General features: G+C 37.9%; 3 protein-coding genes across 4 annotated transcripts in view; all 3 read left to right on the top strand.

Annotated features, from left to right (window-relative positions):
• The first annotated feature begins 128 nt into the window (after positions 1-128).
• sult1st5 (sulfotransferase family 1, cytosolic sulfotransferase 5) lies at positions 129-2677 on the top strand. Its single transcript, XM_073823106.1, has 7 exons — positions 129-580; positions 661-789; positions 884-981; positions 1067-1193; positions 1306-1400; positions 2202-2382; positions 2485-2677. Exons 1-7 carry the CDS (start codon positions 442-444, stop codon positions 2595-2597), a joined length of 882 nt encoding a protein of 293 aa, XP_073679207.1. The 5' UTR covers positions 129-441; the 3' UTR covers positions 2598-2677.
• An 806-nt stretch (positions 2678-3483) lies between these two features.
• On the top strand, positions 3484-6883 carry tmem82 (transmembrane protein 82). 2 transcript variants are annotated; one of them, XM_073823103.1, is made up of 7 exons: positions 3484-4026; positions 4136-4222; positions 4378-4450; positions 4581-4758; positions 4849-5266; positions 5350-5531; positions 5624-6881. In XM_073823103.1, the coding sequence occupies exons 2-7, from the start codon at positions 4138-4140 to the stop codon at positions 5705-5707; spliced, it is 1020 nt and encodes a 339-aa protein (XP_073679204.1). In that variant the 5' UTR covers positions 3484-4026; positions 4136-4137; the 3' UTR covers positions 5708-6881. The 2 variants fall into 2 exon arrangements, with proteins under 2 accessions (XP_073679204.1, XP_073679205.1); XM_073823104.1 differs by having other exon boundaries at positions 3484-4222; positions 5624-6883.
• Positions 6884-7226: 343 nt separating this feature from the next.
• The window catches only part of spen (spen family transcriptional repressor), a 37679-nt gene continuing 27872 nt past the window's right edge, over positions 7227-17033 (top strand). The window contains exons 1-3 of the mRNA XM_073823102.1: positions 7227-9238; positions 11800-12120; positions 16015-16641. Of these exons, the coding sequence (XP_073679203.1) occupies positions 9156-9238; positions 11800-12120; positions 16015-16641 (1031 nt within the window). The 5' untranslated portion in view covers positions 7227-9155. The remainder of the gene's footprint in view (positions 9239-11799; positions 12121-16014; positions 16642-17033) is intronic.

The raw sequence follows: 17033 nt of genomic DNA, 5'->3' as shown, positions 1-17033 counted from the left end.
TAAAATCTCAAATTTCAGTTACAATTTACGTTGATGATCCCAAAATAAAGACATTTAACTGCATGCAACAACTGAATTAACGAGTAATGGGGGCCTGTGCCCCAGTAGAGCTTTAGGTCTAGCAACTCCCTTGAGCCTATAAACCAGTAAGAGCAGTTCTGCAACACGAAACGCACTTCACGTGTCCGGTCTGCTTCGGTCTAAGGTTGTCAAGGTATAGCCTACATGAATATGAATAAAATAATAATAATATAAAACAGCTTGTTTCGTTTCGTTTAATACATTAAGCAACATCAAAACAATCAATAGGCTGCATAAACAATAAACATCCTAGCGAGCGTTGAAACAATTATACGCAAGAACATAAAATCGTTACTATCTATTTTGGTGAACAATTATCAAAATGGTTGTATGCTTATTCACAGCTTATTATAAGGAAATATGGATGGGACAACACGCGATTGGCTGAGTCATATTCAGGGTGTCCCATTTCCAGAAACGGTGGTGAAGTACTGGACAAGAGTGGAGAAGTTCCAGGCGTCAAAAGAGGATTTGCTCATTGCCACGTATCCCAAAGCAGGTAGAGTACAAAAAAAAAATGAAAATAACACAATGCAATTGAGTTACATATAAATAATGAAACCATATCGTGTGTAAAAGGAACTACATGGACACAGGAAGTGGTAGATAGTATCCTGAATGAAGGAGATGTTGAAAAGTGCAAGCGAGCACCCACACATATGCGCATGCCATTCTTAGAGATGACTTCTAAAGATGGTTTAAATTCTGGTATGTTTCATAGAACCAAAAAATGTTTAGCAGTTTAAATACTGTATATATTTCATGCAAATCCTTTGCATCTTTGAATTTAAATTCTCATCAGGTATAACTAAGCTGGAGGTTATGGATCCCCCTCGTGTTATCAAAACTCATCTTCCTATCCAGCTTGTGCCTTGTTCTTTCTGGGATGCTGGTTGCAAGGTTAGAAGGTTAGATGTCATCGGCTCGGCTGTATTGAAAAATACAATATTTTGTGAATGCCAAACCCAGCTTCATTTTTCCATAGGTTATATATATGGCCCGTAATCCGAAAGACACTGTGGTTTCATATTATCATTTTGACTCCATGCATCTTCACCAGCCAGAGCCCGGCACTTGGCCACAATATCTGGAGAAATTCATGACAGGACAATGTGAGTCATGCATGCTGCAGTTAAGACTGAGTATTTGTTTTGTGTAAAATGTGAATGCATTTAATTATGATATCTTAGTTATCATCTCCTAATGACTGAATCATTTTTTCAGTGGGTTGGGGATCCTGGTGTGACCACGTTAAAGGATACTGGAGAGAAAGGCATACCAAGAAAATCCTTTACATATTCTATGAAGACATGCAAGAGGTCAATCAGCATTCTACAAAACATATATTACACATCTTATCTTATGAAAAATTAATTAAAATTGATGATAATTTATTCAAACTCAGTCTATTCAAGACGTAGATAAGTGTGTTTCATCATCAGAACAGATTTATAGAAAGTAATGTAGCATTACGTCACATGCTTACCAGTGGATCCTCTGTAGTGAATGGGTGCCATCAGAATAAGAATCCAAACAGTTGATAAAAACATCACAATAATCCAAGCTGCATGTTTGTACAAAACAAATCCATCATTAGGACATTTTTAACTTCAAACCATTGCTTCTATCTGAAATACGTGTCTTTGCCTGAATCAGGAGAGAAATATGCACAGATTAACACAAAAACAAACAAAAACAGTCCAAAACTGTTCCAAAACAAATATGTTAGTGGATTTTGAAGTGGGGATGGACAACAGGGGATGGACTTTTTCACTGGAGGAGGCATTATTATGGATTTATATTTTGGCCAGAAGCAAAAAATCATGCAACTTTTCATATCACTAGAAGATAACTGATAAACTGGAGTTGTGTGGATTACTTGTGATGCTTTTATTTGAACTCTCATTATGACGGCAGCCATTCATTCCAGTTGAAACGAATGGTAAAGAAGTGATGTAATGCTGTATTTAAATTGATCTACATCTTGAATGGTCTGGGGTAAATTTTCAGCAAATTTTAATCTTTGGGTGAAGTATTCCTTTGGGTTCCTGGAAAATATGTGAAGTCATAGTATTTGAGACTATGTTTAAGTCATTTGTATAATTTATTTATAATTTCAGGACCCTGTTCGTGAAGTAACCCGCATTGCTCAATTCCTTGGACGGCAGTTATCAAAAAGTACAATAGAGAATATAGTGCAAATGACAACATTTTCTGCTATGCGAGAAAACCCCATGGCAAACTACTCCTCTGTTCCAGATACAATCTTTGATCGCACAGTCTCAGATTTCATGAGAAAAGGTCATTTTTATTTATTTTTTTAATTAGATTATTTTATAAAGTATGATTGAGAAACATTGTTCTGAATATTTTACATTTGATTCGTTTTGTTTAATTTAACAGGTGAGGTTGGTGACTGGACGAATCACTTCAGTGCAGAAGAAGATGCTGCATTTGAGGAACATTATCGCAAAATGATGGCTGATTGTCCTATTCCAATACGGTTCACAATATGAAAGACTGAAAAAGAGTGTGTCTGTTTCCTAGTCTAGGAAACATAATTACAACCTCCTAAATACAGTCAAATGTTTACATACACCTTGCAGAATCTGCTAAATGTTCTTTTTTTGACCAATGTAAGAAGGGTTAAAAAAAATGCATGTTATTTTTTTTTATAGTACTGACCTGAATAATATATTTAACATAAAACATATTTACATATAGTCCACAAGAGAAAATAATTACTGAATGACTATGATTTTGAGCTCCATCTTTTCACACTGAGGGACTCACATGCAACTATTACATTAGGTTCAAAAGCTACAAAAGAAAAACGATGCATTAAGAGCAGGGGGTGAAAACTTTTGAGGATGTGAACATTTTTCTTATTTTGCCTAAATATTATATTTCTTTCTTCCTTCAGTACAGCCCTACATGTTTCCCTCAAGACAATTTACCCTGATTTTCAAATTTAAAAAGTTTTCACCCCCCCAGCTCTTAATGCATTTGTTTTCCTTTCTGGAGCTTCAGTGAGCATTTGAACCTTCTGTAATAGTTGCATACGAGTCCCTCAGTTGTCCTCAGTGTAAAAACATGGATCTCAAAATCATACAGTCACTGGAAAGGGTTCAAATACACAAAAATGCTGAAAAACCAAAGAATCTGTGGGACCTTAAGGACTTTTCTGAAGAACTGCAGGCAGTTTGTCTCAGGACAAACAAGGGACTTATGAACAACTATCACTAAACAAAAAAGCACAGCTGTGGATCATTCAGGTAACAACACAGTATTAAGAATCAAGTGTATGTAAATATCTTATTCAGCTCAGTACTAAATAAAAAATAACATGCATTTTGTATGATCCCTCTTATTTTGCTAAAATAACATTTAGCAGATTCTGCAAGGTGTATGTAAACTTTTGACGTCAACTGTAAATTATCATTGATTATTAATGTTGAACATGTAATCCCTTATATGTTTCTATTTTGCCTTATGAAGTATGTTGTATGTTGTTGGGCAACAAACTGTAATATTATTGTACTACTCTGGATGGGTGGTAACTGTTGACTGTTCAAAGCTCTTGAATGCAGTGCAAAGTTCAAATCCCCTCATAAAATCTCAGGAAAGGTACACATGATAGCTGTAAACGGAAATGAAAATAATCCCCAGCAGAGGGCAGAAATGTCATTGTTGGTTTTCATTTCATATTTTTACCATTCTGAATCAAGATCAGACCTCAGACATTATGGATTTATGGAAATACATGAATAGATTAAAACGTTGTGGCTGTAGAGAAACAAATCAACATACAGTTGTAAAAACTGATCAAGACCTAAGTGAACTTTGAGACTGTGCTACCAAACCTCCAACTCACATATCTGCACCAGATAAAGGTTATACGTGAGTGAGGTTCGCAAACAACGCAACTGAAAGTAACAAAATAAGGTCAGTAATTTTGACGATTTTGAATTGTTAAGATTTTGTTTTTTGTGTGTGTGGCCAGCTTGTCTAATAACAAACCACTGGCATATTAAACAATTTCTCACTTACATAGACATGTTGTCCTTCATTTCCCGCTTTCTGCCAAGTGTTCCTACTTGGCTAACACCTAGTGCTATTCCTTTACATAGTGTTTTACAAGGTGAGTCATGAAATGAAATTTCTGTCAAATTTTACTGATAATATATTATTTTTTGACTTCTTCACACAAAAATATCAAGTAATCTTTAAAACATTGTCTGTTTGTTTCTGCATTGTAACATTTTAGATATATTTTGTGTTTTACATTGATCACAGGGGTTGTGGGTGCTTGTGGAATCTGGGTTCTCCGTAACCTTTTAAAAACATACTTGTTTGTTGAGGCACAGAGGTAATATTAGTTATATGTGCTATGTTGTTTAACCCTGTATGGCTGAAGATATTAAATATTTAATATAATATTTAAATAGCAAGATAACAGATTTTATGTTGGTGTTTTCATTTTCACTTGTTCTTTTAAGTATTGCAGATCCTGAAACAGACCTAAAACGACGGAACAGACTAAATGGAGGACTGATAGAGAAGATTCAGTTCTGGATTCTAACAGTGGTTCTTTCAGTGGTAGGGTCTCGCGTTGCATCCCTGGTAGTTTTGGAGTTTTCCCTTAGAGCCATTTCAGCGCGGATCACAGGAGGATCAGTATGAACAAAATTGTTTCATAAGATTTAATACATTTTTGTATGACTTGTTATCATTTGAGATAAAAATGTTCTTGTTCTTTTTCTTTAGGACACAATAATTGATCCATTGTTACTGCTGCTTGTCCAGTGCCAGTTCTCCTTAGGCTGCGCACTAACCTGCAGCCTTAATTTCCTCCATGAGGGGGCACCGCAAGGCTGGCTAAGCCTTCTCCTTGCAGTTGGACTGAGTTGGTTCTTGGCAAGCCTGTGCAGCAGAGTATGGCGACATGTAAATACAATGTATCAAATACATAGTACACAGCGATACTGTGGACTTTGCATTGGACTATTAACCTCTGGCAGCTCTATATTAACCTGGCTCTGCAGTGCCCTAATTATAACTTTTAACGTATCTGGAATTGCTGCCATATCAAGCATAAACCAACACTTTCTATCCACCACTGAGGCTCTGAGATTTTGGACCCCACTCACAATCTGCTACACTCTGCTGGTTGTGTACATGAATGGTAAGCCAATCATATGGTAAAACTTACTGATGGCAATACTGGCCATCATTCGAGTCTAATCGAGTATATAATTATACTTTCAGAGGATCGACGTCAACCGCCTGGCCAACAGATTCTCAATACAGTTGTTGTGCGACTGGGTGGGCTTTTTGTGCTACTGGTTACAGTGGGAAGCTGGTCAGACGTATTTCATGTTCTAATCTGCTTCATTGGTGAAGCTGCTTGCCTGTTTACATCTCAAGATCTTTTGGAAGCCATATATCAGGTTAGAAGTAATAATTGATTGCATCATGCTGATCTTCCATCAGATAACAATGACTTTGTGCATAAAATGCAATGCATACTGTATTTTCACAGCATGTCATCTATGTTCCTAATGGCCCATTAAAAAGACCTGGAAACCGGGGAGAACAAAGGAAACTGGAAAGAAAACTGGACTAGGCTTGGATGAAAACAGACTTGACCTTTACAGCCTATATACAGTTTAAGTCAAAAGTTTAAATACACCTTGCAGAATCTGCAAAATGTTAATTATCTGACCAGGGATCATACAAAATGCTAAATTTATTTAGTGACAGTTGTTCATAGGTTCCTTGATCTTTAGAGAAAAAAACAGTTTTCCCATATCTTTTGTGTATGAATTCTTTCCAACAATGACTGTATGATTTTGAGATCCATGTTTTCACACTGAGGACAACTGAGGGACTCATATGCAGCTATTACAAAAGGTTCAAACTCTCACTGATGCTTCAAAATGAAAAAGGATGCATTAAGGAGTGAAAACTTTTTGGATTTGAAGATCAGGGTAAATTTAACTTATTTTGTCTTCAGGGGAACATGTAAGTATCTTCTGTAGCTTCTGAAGGGCAGTACTAATTGAAAAATTATGATATTTACGCAAAATAAGAAAAATGTACACATCCTCATTCCATTCAAAAGTTTTCACCCCCAGCTCTCAATGCATCGTTTTTCCTTCTGAAACATCAGTGAGCATTTGAACCTTCTGTAATAGTTACTCCCTCAGTTGTCCTCCATGTAAAAAAGATGGATTTTAAAATCATACAGTCATTGTTGGAAAGGGTTCAAATACACAAAAATGCTGACAAACCAAAGAATCTGTGGGACCTAAAGGACTGAAGAACAGCAGGCGGTTTAACTATTCAGGACAAACAACAGACTCATGGACAACTATCACTAAACAAAAAAACACAGCTGTGTATGAAGAATCAATGTATGTAAACTTTCAAACAGGGTCATTTTTATAAATGTAACTATTATTTTCTCTTGTGGGCTATATGTAAATGTATTTTATGTGAAAAATCTTATTCAGGTCAGTACTAAATAAAAAATAACATGCATTTTGTATGATACCCCTTATTTGTTAAAATAATTAACATTTAGCAGATTTTGCAAAGTGTATGTAAACTATTGGCTTCAACTGTTTTATATATATATATATATATATATATATATATATATATATATATATAGACACACACTTAAACACAATCCCGACTCAAGATGGTCTGTGCTTTGTGAATAATGTACATTTAAGTATTTAAGAGATATGTGCCTTTCAAGTCCTAAATATTTCAAGCCCATTTATTTAACGTTACTCCCTTACCATTTTAGTACTGCATGAAAGAAAATCTTCTATTGTAATAAATATAGCTGTACAATATCTGTATATGCACATGATGAATTACATTTCCTCTATATCTAAATACGTAATTTTGTTTAATCAAGTATATAATTAGAGAGGATTTGATTATATTACATTTCTGTTCTAGCCACAACGATATTCATTTGGATTATCTATGACTTGGATAGGAACAGATAATAAAGATAACTAATATAACAAAAAGGTAGTTAAAGGTAGCAATTACACTCACTAAATAACTGCGTGTTGTCTTGTAACATTTTTGAGCCCTGTAATGATTTTAGTTCCGTCAATTCCTTGGAAGCAGCCAAGCGCTATTAGAAGTTTAACTGAACTTGAACCCAAAATAGCTCCACTGGAAACAAAATGGCCGCGGCGCTGTCATTTCTTTTGTTGTGCTGGGTTTTGTATACACTGGGTTCTGCTCAAAATGGCGTCATATTTCAAAGAACATTCTTTCGATAACTGGCGCCAAATAATTAACAACCGAACATTCAAGAACATCGAGTGTGTGAGCTGTTTGTTACGCGTAAATCGTTCTGGTATGCAATCTGTACATGTTTAATTCTCCACGCTGAGGCTGTTCCAGGATGTTTTAAAGCGCTCAAACATACAAGCACAAAACATTTCTCTCAAACGCATTCCACATTTTCTCGCATTTTGTTTACAATCCCGTCGTTTCCTCTCTGTTGAATAAATGTATTACAATTATTTTTTTTAGCAATTTAGTAAAGAAGTAAATGTCTTCACGTCCTTAGAAGTGTGCCACACCGTCTTGTCGTGTTTAGAAGCAAGAAAAAAAAAAAAGAACATTTGCTGTCCAAGTATCCAGGGGATTCATTTATTGTATAACATGCAACAATATTGTTTAGGCCTAAAGTGCGTTTTTGTATTTCCAACGTGCAACCAATCCCAAATCCAATTTTATTAGTTCTATTCCATAAATATTAAGGATTTAGGCAGATCCAGAAAGTCCATGCAATTCCAGTGAAGACTCAAGACTGAATCTGAAGATTATGTGGCTTGCTCAAGATCCAGCTTGAGAAACAGCTCCACCTCAGTACAAGTTCCAGAATTTTCTGCCAGTCAGAGGGTTTGTAATTGCTCTTTGTCAAAACTCCATGTGGGCGTGTAAAGCGCAAGCGCGATTCATCCATTGCGGTCCCTGTTTTGCCGCATTCTGGCGCATGCGTGAATCAAACCACACGCCTCGTGCATAGTTGGAAAACAGTCAAATGTTTGTTTTAATAAGGAAATGTTATATGATTGGACATTATCTTGGGTGTTTCTTCAAGAGAGTATTCGATCGCCACAAGCTAGTGATTAATCATCGCCTTTGTTTACATTTGGACAGTTGATCCTTAAACAGGCTGTACTGACATTAATTATTAAGCTTACATTCGACGCGATGCATGTCTTTTCAGTAACTAACCGTGTTAAAGACATCATTTTGTCGTTGTAGTTAAGACTAGGAGATGAATAATTTTACACAAATACAGATTTAACTATTATTATTATTATTATCTAGACTAGAGAGAATCTATCTAGTTTGGAATATAGGCTAATTGTTTTTTGCCTGCACTAAATGCTATATAAGTTCACCTAGTACAGAGCATCTCGTGATGTCTTCTGTTTTGACTTGTGAATCGTATATCAAACAGACAGCTCCCACCTGGATTTTGGGAAAACAAATGGATGTGCAAACGTATACAAAGCAGCAGTACCCAAGCTAGTAATACTGTCAACACCGTCCAGCCACTGACTTATGAATAAAGAGTCTGCGGTAAACCACAAGTCTCATACATTTTACACCCCAACATTATGATTACCTTGCATTTTTAAAGTCTTGTTCTACAAATAGGCTGTCCAATGTCAAGCTAAAGCAAAGGGAACCAAGTCTGACGTTTACCTTGTACGCTTAAACGTGGAATTAATCCAGCATATATGCACATTTTACCATTTAAAACTGATTCACAATCAAACATGTCATGTCCGATTTGATCCATGTGGTATTCCGAGTGCTCATTGCATATGCGCGATCTCGTCATGAACCGGAGCGCGCTCCTCGACAGCAAGGTTCAGGCTCTCGTAGTCAACACAGCTTTCAAGTGCAAGCGGGTCCAATCGTAGTGTCGAGTCAGAGGAACTACTCGCCCCACCGTAACACACATTCAGTCGGATTTAACTCAGTCAAATCTTCTGTATGATCGGGGGACACCAAAACGCATTATGGTCCGGGAAACCAGACATTTATGGGTGGGGAATTTACCAGAAAATGTACGAGAGGAAAAAATTATCGAGCACTTCAAACGGTAAGTGACGATTTGCTCAGAGCGAGACAACATCCAGCAATGTGCTTCCTTCAAGTGTGCTTGGGGAAAAACAATAGCAGCACACCGGTGCAGAGTTGAACACCTTAAATGTGTGCCACAACTTTCGCAGCAACGCTGCTATTGAGTTGGCTTGTTTTGGCTCACTTAACGTAACGTTACGCTGGCTAGTGAGTTAGCTTTTGAGAGTCGCAGTCGTCGCTAGGTTGCTAATTAGCACGGAGGGTCGCATACAAGCGCGTTACTTGTAGCTGCATGACTGCTGGCTCCAACTTGCTTTAAATTGCAACCCAAGTAGTAACTACTTAACCTAAAGGTAGTAACGTTTGTTTCTCGGTGGTTCAGAAACACTCCGAGCGATTGAATGAGCTAAATTGTGTCTGTACTAGTAAAGGCAATACAGTGGGTGTTGTTTTGAGCTTCCTCGGCTCAGATGTCATGAATGTCAGGCGAGCGGTGACCGTCAGTGGCCGCATCTAGGAGAAGTCAAACAATGGCAGTGTCGGGGATAACGTTACTTTCAAGACGAGTTTATGTAACGTTACTGAACTGAAAATGTTCAGGACCAACCTGCAAATGATCATTATGTCAGTCTGTGAACATGTGGCGACAGTTCCTATTACCGCACCAATAGGACGTTCAAGTTGTCAGCCAGAAGTTTGTGTATGGCGGTGAGGTGAATATACTCGTATACATGGGCTGTTTTGTCTATCACGATTTTCAGTGTTCAGAATCACCCATATCTACATGTTGTACCCACATAACTTACCTGAGGGGGGTTATGCTCATTTGTGGGCTGTATGGATTCAGGTAATGCGAAGGATCGTTTTTCATTGAATTCACTCACAAGTCACAACCTGGCTTTGGGTGGGAGGTGTAACTAAATTAGAATAACACGGTTTGTTGGAAGTAAATGGTGCGAATCTGTCTTTATCTCGTGTCTGAAACAGCGTGGCGAGATTTCTCCCTCAGTAGTGACATCGCAATATCATGTAATTTGCGTGATTTTTTTTATATCGTCCAAAACATAAGCTACATTATCGCACAGCTATCTAAATATATCCAGCTTTATCTGCATACATACAGTATAGTCATGTAAAGCGAAACTATACCGCAAGTCTCACCTACATGGTTGTTTATATCGTCGCAAAACGTAAACTACATTATCGCCCAGCTCTATGAATGCGACGAATGCATTATAAACATTAACGTCAGTTACATTTCTGTACATTGTAAAAAGCGCTATACATACATATATTATTGACTTGACCACATTAATAACCTACACGTCTGTAGGTTACATATACAAGTACAATCAAAACACACATAGTCTGCAAAAAATGCAGGGTGATCGAACTCATCATAATGGTGTTTTTGTCTGGGAGTACAGTCTGTATATTGTGCATTCTGGAGATGTTCAGGCTGAAGTTAATGGACATATAGCAAGATATTACTTTGCGAGGGAAGCAGGCACTAGTATGAGAGAACCTAGATATAAGATTTGAATAAATAATTTATTCATTTTAGACCAAACGCTTTGTTGTCTGAACGGCAGGCTTTTGTTCACTTGCCTGTCTATTTAGCTTTGAATTGTGGTAATAACGGTCGCCCTTTGAACGGGAACTAAATTAAAATAGGCTCATCCTCAATTGTGACGGAATATTAAAGGATAAATTGTTTTCTGTTGCACAAAGGAAATAAATACAGATGTATACATTTGTATAAATTAACTGTGCATATTTAAGTACCCCGAAGTGATTTGTGTACGGTGACTGTCAAAGCTCAGGTCAGTGCTGCAGAGGTACTTATTGAAGATGGGGGACGCGAGAATGAATAAGCAGTGTGAATAGGTTTGTAAAATGGCGACGGAGATTGTGTAGTGAGTGTGAGAACTGGTGTGTCAGACAGCTGCTCACCCATTTGAATGCCTATTGTTTATCACTCATTTTCATATTTTGCTTACCAAGTGTTGTTTTAACCCCCATGTACACCTGTCAGCTATTTACGTATGTTTTGTTTATTTGGTTGATGATTGACAGCAAATTAATGTATGGTGTATTTGCATGAAGCTTGTACAAGCACTATATTTCAAGGATTTTACTGTGAAAAGTCATGTGTCATGTTATTAAACATGCCTAGAAGTAGTACATAGACCAGACCAAGACAGCTTAATGGTAATACTGTGGTGCGCCAAAAACAGGCCATCAAAATCTGATATTTGTTTTCCTGTCATAATTATTGGATGCATTCAAATGATGGGAGATATTACTGGCATATGGTTGATGCTACTCATACAGTGGTACATTTTTGTGTGATGATACAGAAGGCAGGCTGTTTTTATTTGAATAGCCTTATTTACATATTGCACAAATGACTGGCATGCAGGTTTGTTTTCGCTCAGGTTTTTTCACCATCTAATCTGCCCTTTGCGGATTGGCAATATGGATGGTTATTCATATCAGTGTAATTGATTGCAAGCATCATGGAATGCGTTTGTGTTGGCTACAGTTGAATACATGTTTTGCTCTCTTCTGTTTTTGTAGGTATGGACGTGTGGAGAGTGTCAAGGTGCTCCCAAAACGTGGATCAGAGGGTGGAGTGGCAGCTTTTGTGGATTTTGTGGACATTAAGAGTGCTCAGAAAGCTCATAATTCTATCAACAAGATGGGAGACAGGGACCTACGCACCGATTACAATGAGCCAGGAACTATTCCCAGTGCAGCTCGAGGCCTGGATGATAGCCTGTCCATAGCCACTCGTGGGCGGGATGTTTCAGGGTTCACAAGGGGGGCGGGGGGCCCTGTGTATGGGCCCCCTGTGTCACTCCACAGCAGAGAGGGACGCTTTGAACGCAGACTAGACGGGTAAGTGGACATAGTTTTTCTGAAGGCAGGGGGACCATTCGTTTCTTGTAACTCATCTCTCCCTCCCAGTTATTTCCGTCATTAATTGGGCTAATTTATTGTTTTGGGGGCGGGTGACATAAGGGAAATTAAGAGAACGCACACTGGAGGGTATTAATTTGGGCGTCACGCTTTGATGGTTGAGGTCTGTCATCGCTCACCGTGTAAAGCGAGCCAGTTTTGAAGTTTGTCAAAGCATGGTGAACATGCACCCGAAATTCATTATCGTTATGTTGCGATTAGCGTGCCTCTGCATGGGGATTCTCTCAGAGTTGGATATCGCTGCGAAGAGAATCCAGGGCACGTTTCGGATATCAAAATATTCCGGGATTTCTGGAAGCGAGACCGCGGCCTTACCTGGAATTGCCCTATTCTGGAGTACTGTACCGCCCAAGGTGGATTAATGTCTTGCGTCATGTGTTTTCGCTCTGTTATTGTAACACAATTACGGTGTTGATCAATTAAGACCCATTGATTGGTAATTGGATTATTGAAATGGGTGGTTTAGGATCATTTCTTTCCATTCCATGATCTGGAGCACCCTGGATGGTATTCTCTGGATTCTTAATCACACTGGATTAATACTACCCAATGACAAGGATGTTCTATCACTACGGTTTCTTTTCTCTTTTTTTTTTTTTTTTGGTTGGGATTATTTGTGGTGTTAGGGTTTGGCTGTTAATTACATGGGAGACTTCTGCCATTGATCAACATGGTAGAATGTGACAGAAACACAGTGAGCAAATCTCTTTATTTATCCATTACTTATTTCTAGACCATTTAAGTTCATTTTTGCTTTTTTCCAAACGCCAAAGAAAAAACAATGGATTAAAAGTAGTATCTGGTTTACTACACTGAAGAAAGAACTGATTTTTGGATCCATAAAGTAAAGCATGGAGGTATTGCTGTTGCGGGGCTGAAGACTTGGCTCAGTTTGGATGTGAAATACGCCATTGGATTACAAAGCCCCATAATGGATCTGGGACTACAGCAGATTCTGGATACACTACAATAAAGAAGAAAGTCGGTTTCTCCTAATGGACTATTCCAATGCCAATGGATTATTGATCTCTTTTTCCAAACGTCAATGAAGATTCCACTGGGATTTGTAAAACATTGATCAAATGCCCATGTTTTCAGAGTTGAGCTGGATTATTAACATTCACAGCGATTAGAACATTGGTACCTTGTTCTGGTGGGATATCAGAGAAATTAACTGTTTTCAGCCGTAAGGAGGTTTTTTAATGCACTGAAGAGGGATTTAAAAGGAGAGAGGTATCACACAGAACAATTTTACATTTTCATATTTTTTAAAAACGAGACATTTCATTTCAAAGGACTAATGAAAATGAAGAACACAAGTAATGCTGTATGAAGAACAACATGATGGATTAATATTTTTGGACGTCTTTCTCCAACCTGTTTTTGATCTAATGGGATTTTTTTTTTTTTTTTGCACTGAACTGAGTCTACCTCCTGACTTTTACCTCCATACGCTTTTCCCATATCGATATTGACTCATTTTTTTAAGAAGCAAGGATTCTTTTTGCCCAAACTATTATGTTGGATCCTGAGAGATAAGGATTACTTCGTTGCTTTTTTTTCTTACCATTTTTACATTCTACATTTTTAACCCCCTTTTTTGCTCACAAAGTTCTGTCTCCCTAAATTGTATTTGGAATTGTAGGTCGGGTTACCGCTGTCTGAAAAGGTTGGTATGTTCTGCCCTGTGTATATTAGCTGTTCTCTAACCCCTAGTTTGATCCCCTGTCTTTTTTTCCATCTCCCACTAACAGATGTAGCTGTTAAACAGGCTGTTTTTAGTAGCTTGTTGGCATTTGCAGATTTTTACCTCACTTTGCTGTCCCCTTCCTGATTCTCACTCTTTTTCACACTCCCTGGCTTTTTGCCTCTCTGCTTTACCTACGTGAATAATTTGAATACTCTTTGAGGCATATCAAGAAAAAAAAAAGGTTCAAATGACTTTAAAGAATACAGCAAAGCTGACCAAACACATAACAGCTCTATGGAAATGGAGGAGATGGCAAATGAGCTGTGGAGTGTTGTGATGCAATGTGTCACCACTGTTTGTCAGTTCTTGTGGAAATTACAGGAGTGGATTATATGTACTGTAAAGGTTGATCACAGTCAAGTTACACAGTTGGCTTCACTAAACAAAAGCATTTTTTTCTAATGAATACCAAACTGATTTCAATTAACTAGGTCAGATTTGTTGCTACATGCTTACTGTCACTCACAGTCAATGACTAACAAATGCTTATTCTGAAGAAGCTGCATCTTAAGCTTTAAATGTAATTCATCAGGTGTTATTTTAACCTTTCAGTAATTAAGAAATGACAGAATTTACTCATTATAAATAGCTAATGTATTATTGTGTAAATGTTGCTTGGCAACCTTGCAGTTATTAATGTCAGTATAACTGCAAAATATTTGTTTATTTTGATTCTTATTATTTGTAATAAATTAAACTATTGGTAGCTCTCTTGCAAGATTAAACAGACTTTAGGTAAACCACGGTAATATTATCGTAATAAACTACCTTTCATAGATATTGGTTAATAATAATTTCTGTTGCACACTGAAGACTATTCAAATTTGAAAAAGTAAATAAAAACATTTATTTGTAATCTGATCATTTGTATAAATTTAATTACCCAAAGATTTATCAATGTAAGATTTTTTAAAACAGTATAAATATAGCATTTAAAAAAAATTAAAATATGATTGCTTTTTATATAACCAACGATTCAAAAATATCTAACTATTTGACTAAAGAATGCTTGTGGAATGATTGCAGTTATGTTTTAGTAAACTACAATCTTCAAGTTTTTCAAAATGACTAATGTCAGTATAACTGTGAAATATTAGTTTTTTTGATTATTATCATTATTTGTAATAAATTAAACTATTGGTAGCTCTCTTGCAAGGGTAAACAGCATAGCTCTACGCTATGAAGCTAGCATAGAGCTTAGCGTGTCATGGCGTTAGGGTTTATTTTGTTCCTCTTTTTAAAAAAAAAAACATGGTTTAGAATCACTCTCCACATGAATCAATATTCTACAGCCCGACCAGAACAAATGACGTTGGAGCGTATTATTGTAAAAGAGCTTTATTCCGAAATAATGAGTTTTTATAACCTGTGGCTTTGATTATATTCTTTGAGAATGACTTCATTGTATTCATGAAACCTCATTCCTGTTAGTTAATTAAATCACAAAATGAGGCAGTAATACGCGGTTATGTCACACTATCGTAGAAGAGAAGTAGGTTGACTAGAATTTCTAATTAAAAGACATATTTGCTTTGTTATATTCACGGTTATACAGAAGAAATTAATTGCATCCAGTTGGTCATCTCTAAGTATAATGTAATTGCAATTTCTTACTGAAAAAGACAAAAAATGTAAGTTATTTAGAAACTTGTAAATTCCCCATTGTAAAATAAATGAATCTCCAGATTTTTTTCTCTACCCTGTGTAACTTGGAATGTGACTGACCATGGCATGCATGACTTTTGTCATGCATAATTTCCCCCCCCCCCTTTGTTTTCAGAAATGCAAAAAGATTAAATAGCAAAAAACTCCCAAATGAATAAACAAACAAACAAAAAAAGTCCAAGTTGTCCTGACCTGGTATCAATATTTGTATTGAATGCTATATTAAAAGAAATGTCCAAGACAGCATCTTTTCAACATGCACTTGCAGTCTATGTTTTGATTAAATCACTCTTCAACGCATGTCACTTGACTCGTATGTCTATCAGGGATGAAAATAACATTCATTTAATTCTTTCCATTTTTCTTTGCCATCCTCCATCCCTTTCCTTGTCATGTAGGGCTGCGGAAGGTCGGGAGCGCACTTACGATCACAGTGCCTATGGACACCATGAGCGTAGCAGCAGCAACAGCAGTAGTTTCGATCGCCAACGTCACTATGAGACTGATTATTACAGAGACTCTAGGGACCGGGCCCTCAGTGGAGCCAGCGGGAGTACCAGTTCTGCCAGTGGCAGCATTGGAGGCGGCTCATCCGTGGCCAGCGTAGGTGTTGCAGGGAGTGTTGCAGGAAGCAGTGGTGCTGGTGGAAGCAGCAGCAGCGCTGCTGTAGTAGGAAGCGGCGGCTCAACGCCGGGAGGCATTGTCTACTATGGTTCACGAAGCCGGAGCCCTAGTCGTTTTGAGACTACAGAGACTCGCTATGAGCCCCGTGCCCGTGAAGCCTTCACACTCGCCAGTGTGGTCCATCGGGATTTATACAGAGAAGAACGAGGCAGACGAGGAGAAAGGACATACCACCACAGTCGCAGCCGTTCACCACACTCTTCACAATCACACAATCCATCACCACAGAGGCTGCCGAGTCAAGCAGCGCGGCCGGCACGCTCCCGCAGTGGCTCAGGATCCCACAGTCGTTCCTCCAGCTCTGACTCCGTCAGCAGCACCAGCAGTAGCGGCAGCGGCAGGTAAGTGCAATTAAGCATCTCGGTGCATCTCTTTAGCATATTGATGGCAGTACATTTAAAAAAACAATCATCACATGTTCAAAGGGATGGAAACTACGCTCATTTCGTTCCACTTCGGAACACAAATTAAGGTTGTGTACGTTTGGTTCGATTAAAACAAATTTTGGTGCGATTGCTCAGTTAGTGCGGATCATTTGAGTAAGTGTGAACGCTGCCATCCGAACCCTGGTGCGCACCAAACAAGCGGACCGAGACCGTTAAAAAGATGGGTCTCGGTCCACTTCCAAACAAACTCTGGTGCGGTTTAATTGAAATATAAATGTGACACGGACCAAATGCTTGTAAACGAACCAAAAACAGGAAGTAATGACAAGATGCGACGCTATGCAACA

This window comes from Garra rufa, chromosome 18 (genome assembly GCF_049309525.1).
Source record: "Garra rufa chromosome 18, GarRuf1.0, whole genome shotgun sequence".
NCBI classification, from domain to species: Eukaryota; Metazoa; Chordata; class Actinopteri; order Cypriniformes; family Cyprinidae; genus Garra; species Garra rufa.
The sequence above is the reverse complement of the archived record's forward strand: the minus strand, read 5'-3'. Positions and strand labels throughout refer to the sequence as shown.